General features: G+C 48.3%; 1 protein-coding gene across 1 annotated transcript in view; it reads left to right on the forward strand.

Annotated features, from left to right (window-relative positions):
- The window catches only part of BLM (Bloom syndrome, RecQ helicase-like), a 75,475-nt gene extending 70,493 nt beyond the window's left edge, over window positions 1–4,982 (forward strand). The window contains exon 22 of the mRNA XM_005878480.2: window positions 4,663–4,982. Within this exon, the coding sequence (XP_005878542.1) occupies window positions 4,663–4,840 (178 nt within the window). The 3' untranslated portion in view covers window positions 4,841–4,982. The remainder of the gene's footprint in view (window positions 1–4,662) is intronic.
- The last annotated feature ends 1,780 nt before the right edge of the window (window positions 4,983–6,762 follow it).

Consider the following 6,762-nt stretch of genomic DNA (forward strand, 5'->3'; position numbering starts at 1 on the left):
GAAAAAAAAAAAAAAAAAAAAATTTAAAAAAAAAAAAAAAAAAAAAAAAAGCTCAGGCAAGCCAGGCTCCGAGAGACTGCGAAAATGGCTTCCATCCTCCCTTTCCTACATGTGCCTACCCCCGGGCTGGGACTCACCTGCTATGGGCGCTGTAAGCACGCCCAGGGGGAACAAAGGTAGTATTGTCAGGTGCTGGGTGCTGATCTGGGCAGCGTTCGTATTTCTTCATCATTGCACTGCTTCACACAGCCCTTCTCCCTGTCTTCTGCAAGGACACTCTGTCCTCACCAGGAAAGTAAGGTCTGGCAGGATCATGACCATCCCAGCAGTCTGGGTGACCGCCTCCCAGATAACTGCATATTGTCACAGAGATGCTTGCAGAAAAGGGAAAGAAGTCCTTAGTCAATTTCTGCAAGCTGTTGTGTTTTTTCTTTTGCAGTTTTTTGTGACTCTCTTCCTTCTGGGTAATAAAAAAAAATTTTTTTTTGAGTGAGGGAAGAAAGGGGAAGGCAAATGTTACCAAATTGTCACTTTCTTGTTAAGTCCATAAACAAACATCTTGCATGTGCTAATTCTTCTGCCAGGATACAGAAATTAAAGGCATTAGTAAATGTTAGTTTAATTTTGTGGTTTTTAATGCTCAAGTGACCAACAGATGTTCTTCGGTGGGGACATTTTATTTTCTTCATTTATTCCTTCGTTTTGGGAAATACTCATTTCCTCAGGAGCCCACACAGAGTAAGAGTCCTTAAAAGGCATGTGGTCCAGTCCCCTGGAGGTTATGATGTGGAAATAAGGCCTGGCCTGGGGAACTTCTGCAAGGTTGAACCAGCCTGGTCTCAATTTACAGCTAGGACTTGGACAGTGGCTCGCCCACACCTGCCCAGAGCATTATTTTTTTTTTTAATCCTAACCCGAGGATATTTTTGACAGTGGCTCCACACCTGCCCAGAGCATTATTTTTTTTTTTAATCCTAACCCGAGGATATTTTCCCATTGATTTTTTTTTTAGAGAAAGAAGTGGAGAGAGGGAAAGACAGAAAGAAATATCAATGTGAGAAATACATTGATTGGTTGCCTCCTGCACCAAACTGCAGGAGCCCAGACCAGGGTCCGAGCCGGAGAGGACCTGCAACCGAGGTACATGCCCTTGACCAGAATCGAACCTGGGACTTTTGGTTCTCAGGCCGACGCTCTATCCACTGCACCAAACCAGCTAGGGCCCAGAGCATTTTCATTTCTGCATGTAGTCCCTGGAAAGTCCTTAGCCATGGTTACGATTTCATTTTTACTTGTTAGAACAAAGCAAACCATATTTTAAGTGTCCATTGCCGTTGGCTCCCTTATTCCGTTTTCACAGCTTTTGTCTATAAGAGTGAAGCACTTTGCCCTGTGGCCTAGAACCTGATCTAACCAGAAGTCGGGAAGCTCAGTCAGTCCCAAAACCAGTCCCAGTTTTGATGCTGGTTTTTAATTAGCCTGTGTATCTGTGATGGGATTCTTCTCTGATCCCTGCGCCTAAAACCAGTCCGTTTTGTGACTTTCTTTTACCTTTGTCACAGCCTCTTTGTGTCTGTATTCATTCTCCTCGTTTCCCCAGAGCCTCTCTGAACGATTCCTCCGGTTCCACTGCTCACCTGGCTGAGAGTCTCTGCACAATGGCAGAACAAACGTGGCTCTTTGCCAAGGTCCTTACCTCTCCACCCTACCGGAACCGTACCACTTGAGAATAGCACACAATGAACGAATTTTGTTCCCAAGTTGTGTTGCCAGCTCTCTAAGTGGGAGTAAAATGGATGGCCTGGGTGAGATGGAGGCTGCTGTTGGCAGATTCATTCTGTAAATCAACAGAAACAGCAGGTTTTTGCTCTGGACTTAGTATCTCAGCAGGAAATCTGCATAGGGAAATGCAGGCTGCTGCTCTGCCGGGTTAGCACATCTTTGCCAGTTCTGTGGTCATACTGCCCTGGAGCAAGAGTTGAACAATGTTGAAAAACCACTCTTGACCTAGTCCCACCAGAATGTCATTACCACAGACCAGTGGCCCCCGAATTCAGAGATGGGAGGCCACTTGCCAGCCCCGATGCTGTGGAATTCGTGTTGGGCGTGAATTCAGCCTGGTTACGAAGCAGCAGGAAATACTTGTGTAAGAAAAAGGCTTCTATAGAGAATGCTGCCGGCTGTTATCCTTGTAAACATGCGGCCCTGCGGGGGTTTTTTAAATTTATTTATTTTACATTTTATTGGGGGTGGGAGGGAGGAGGAAAGAATAGCTATTATCTTCAGGCCAGTGAGGGAAGTGAGGTGCTTGAAGGACTTTGTAATAGGCTGTGGCAAGGGCTTCTTCCCTGACTGTAAAGGCAGCGAGTGGGCGGTACAAGAACACAGACCTGGGAGTGTAGGCAATCCAGCAAGCTGCCGGCGACGTGGCGGTGACAGAGACGTGCCAGACCCGAGCCCTCGCAGGCTCCCCAGGGAACCACATCTGCAGCCTTCCCCTGGCTGGGGCCGGGCAGGAAGAGGCTCAGCTCTGCTCCGCCCCCATCTCCATGCACGCAGCCACCTTCTCTGGGCTGTGCAAGCACGGTAATTCCAGAGTGTATTGTCCAGGCATTTGGGGCCTTAAAACAAGGTACCTGTACTTTCTTTATTTGATTTTTTTCCATTGATTTTTTTTTTTTAGAGAAAGTGGAAGAGAGAGGGAAAGACAGAAAGAAATATCAATGTGAGAAATACATTGATTGGTTGCCTCCTGCACCAAACTGCAGGAGCCCAGACCAGGGTCCGAGCCGGAGAGGACCTGCAACCGAGGTACATGCCCTTGACCAGAATCGAACCTGGGACTTTTGGTTCTCAGGCCGACGCTCTATCCACTGCACCAAACCAGCTAGGGCCCAGAGCATTTTCATTTCTGCATGTAGTCCCTGGAAAGTCCTTAGCCATGGTTACGATTTCATTTTTACTTGTTAGAACAAAGCAAACCATATTTTAAGTGTCCATTGCCGTTGGCTCCCTTATTCCGTTTTCACAGCTTTTGTCTATAAGAGTGAAGCACTTTGCCCTGTGGCCTAGAACCTGATCTAACCAGAAGTCGGGAAGCTCAGTCAGTCCCAAAACCAGTCCCAGTTTTGATGCTGGTTTTTAATTAGCCTGTGTATCTGTGATGGGATTCTTCTCTGATCCCTGCGCCTAAAACCAGTCCGTTTTGTGACTTTCTTTTACCTTTGTCACAGCCTCTTTGTGTCTGTATTCATTCTCCTCGTTTCCCCAGAGCCTCTCTGAACGATTCCTCCGGTTCCACTGCTCACCTGGCTGAGAGTCTCTGCACAATGGCAGAACAAACGTGGCTCTTTGCCAAGGTCCTTACCTCTCCACCCTACCGGAACCGTACCACTTGAGAATAGCACACAATGAACGAATTTTGTTCCCAAGTTGTGTTGCCAGCTCTCTAAGTGGGAGTAAAATGGATGGCCTGGGTGAGATGGAGGCTGCTGTTGGCAGATTCATTCTGTAAATCAACAGAAACAGCAGGTTTTTGCTCTGGACTTAGTATCTCAGCAGGAAATCTGCATAGGGAAATGCAGGCTGCTGCTCTGCCGGGTTAGCACATCTTTGCCAGTTCTGTGGTCATACTGCCCTGGAGCAAGAGTTGAACAATGTTGAAAAACCACTCTTGACCTAGTCCCACCAGAATGTCATTACCACAGACCAGTGGCCCCCGAATTCAGAGATGGGAGGCCACTTGCCAGCCCCGATGCTGTGGAATTCGTGTTGGGCGTGAATTCAGCCTGGTTACGAAGCAGCAGGAAATACTTGTGTAAGAAAAAGGCTTCTATAGAGAATGCTGCCGGCTGTTATCCTTGTAAACATGCGGCCCTGCGGGGGTTTTTTAAATTTATTTATTTTACATTTTATTGGGGGTGGGAGGGAGGAGGAAAGAATAGCTATTATCTTCAGGCCAGTGAGGGAAGTGAGGTGCTTGAAGGACTTTGTAATAGGCTGTGGCAAGGGCTTCTTCCCTGACTGTAAAGGCAGCGAGTGGGCGGTACAAGAACACAGACCTGGGAGTGTAGGCAATCCAGCAAGCTGCGGCGACGTGGCGGTGACAGAGACGTGCCAGACCCGAGCCCTCGCAGGCTCCCCAGGGAACCACATCTGCAGCCTTCCCCTGGCTGGGGCCGGGCAGGAAGAGGCTCAGCTCTGCTCCGCCCCCATCTCCATGCACACAGCCACCTTCTCTGGGCTGTGCAAGCACGGTAATTCCAGAGTGTATTGTCCAGGCATTTGGGGCCTTAAAACAAGGTACCTGTACTTTCTTTATTTGATTAGAATAGATCTGGGCTCTGTTGTCCCAAGGGAGGGGTCCGATTATCAGCTATGAAAGGTGTAGGTGGAGTGAAGGCACATGATTTGGCCTCAAGTCACAGAATTCAGGAACAGTCCTTGACATTTTAGGGAGATAAATTCGTCTGAAGAACAGCAGAGTCCTTTCCTCCTTGAATTGTAAAGGAAGCTGACCTTAACCCAGGGGGGTTATAGGCAGAGAGACATGTCAGACCCAAGAAAATCATGGGTTATGTAGCTCTTTCCAGGTTAAGAGGGGGAAAAAGACTGTTTTTTGGGGTTTTATATAACATTTCAATTTTCTTTGTCACATTTTAGGAGATCTACCACGTGCAGAAAGATATCTCCTAAAACTAAATCCTCCAGCATCCCCGGGCCAACGTCAACTGCACGTGGTTCTCAGGCGGCAGCAGGAATCAGTAGAAAATTGGGGATTATGGCTCCACCAAAGCCTGTGAATAGACCGTTCCTCAGGCCGACATATGCATTTTCCTAACAACCAAATCTCAATGTACAGCGATCTTGTTTCTTGTTTGTCAGCATCTGACCATCTGTGAATATAAAGCTGTTACTTTTGTTATGCCATTTGTAATTTTTACCCGTATCTATTAATGCTTAAATAAATGCTTGGGGTGACAGTTCTATTTTTAAAGTAAACATTTTCTTTTGAATAAGCATGATTTGCTGCCACTGCAAGCCTTGTGGCTGCTGATTCTGAGAATGTCTGAAGCAGCAGCTGAATCATCTCGGTGAGAGAAATTCCAAGCACGCGTGAAACACAGAAGCTGAAGGAAAAGACACGCATGGGACGTTGTAAAACTGTAGAAGGCGTAAGCAAAATTAGAAGATAGACAGAAAACGGGAAAAAATATGACAAAGGAGTAATATCTGCAATATACAAAGAGCACCTATAAATCATTAAGAAAAGACAGACCAGTAGAAAAAAGGGTGTGAATAGGTTCTTCTCAGAAGAAGAAATAAAAACAGCCCACAAATATGTGGAAAACACTCAATCTGCCTCGTTAAAAATATGAAGTAACACAATGAGGTGCCATTTCATTTTGCCCATTGAATTATCAGCATAAAATAATATCCCAACATCTGGGAACAACAAGAAAATGGTCAGACACTCTGTTGGTGAGAATATGTTCAATGTTGGTGTCGTCCTTCGGTACTAGGGGGCCTTACCCTATAAGACCCTTCACGAATAGGCTGGTTGGCCAGAAAGTCTTAAAGTGGAATTTTGGCACCTCTTATCGGAGCTCCAGTACCCCGTTTTTGGAGAAATCTTGTTTCTGAGCTCTAAGTAACTTTGGTGTCCCACTTCAGTCAAGAGGGTAGAGCTGGGGAGGTCCTGGCTGGACCACAGGTGTTAAGGACAGAGTGGCTGGGAGCCTTGTGGCCTCCGTCTGGAGGGAGACTGGGTATGGGGGTAGACCCTGCTCCCACTCTAAGGGACACCCTTGGAGCTGCACACCTACTGACTGCCACCTGGGACCTTAGTGTGACGCATTTAACGGAGGAGACTGGCTGGACAGGAGGCCGCTGGGGGCTGTTACCTGAGGTGCCTCCCAGAGCTGACGTTTTTCGAGAAACCAACCTTCCAGCAAGTCCTGGCAAGTGGCCAGAGAACCTTCTTGGAGTGAGGAAAGGAAACGGAGGGCAGAGTAGCCAGTAGATGAGGCTGCTGGGACGATGTCCCCCGTGTGAGGCCACCGTGCGGAGTTGGCAATGCCCAAGGACATCTGGCAGGAGGTCATACCCTTCCACCGACAGGAGTGCTGGCTTTGAGGGGTCAGGGGCAGCCCCTGCACAGAGCTGGTGTCACAGATGTTGAGTCACTTCCCGGCTCTAACCTCATTCATTCATTCCTGTATTGAGGACCTCATCTGCCTGGACAGTGGAGACTGCTAGCCCCTCAGGAGTGTCCACTCCGCCTCTAGGGGCTCCCAGGCAAGGGGACGATGGGTAAAGGCAATGCCGTGGGAGCCCCAAGTGACGGAGTGTAGAAGCTTTGAGCAGCCAGCACTGTCACCTCCATCTTTTATCACATCCCCAAGGACAGAACTAACTCATCCCCACCCTCCAGCAGGAATCTGAGGCCTGGAGACCTTTGACCTTTGACCAGGATCAAATGGCAGGGCCAAGTCCAACACCCAGCTCTTTTTAAAAATGTCTGGGTTGGAACAGGCTCTTCAATTCCTGCGGGCACAGAAAATACAGATCCCCTGGAGAACGTGGCTGCATCCACTCCGGGCAATCGCAGGAAGACTGAAGCCACTGACTTGCCCCGACCAAAACCGGGGCCTCTGGCAACTGCAAAGATGGTGACCGCAAAGCCACTCCAGGCTGGGCCCTGGTCAGGGCCTCTACGGGTGCAGAAGTCACCACCTGGGAAGAGGGGAGGGGCCAAGCCCA

The sequence above is a fragment of the Myotis brandtii genome, unplaced genomic scaffold, assembly GCF_000412655.1.
Source record: "Myotis brandtii unplaced genomic scaffold, ASM41265v1 scaffold561, whole genome shotgun sequence".
NCBI lineage: Eukaryota > Metazoa > Chordata > Mammalia > Chiroptera > Vespertilionidae > Myotis > Myotis brandtii.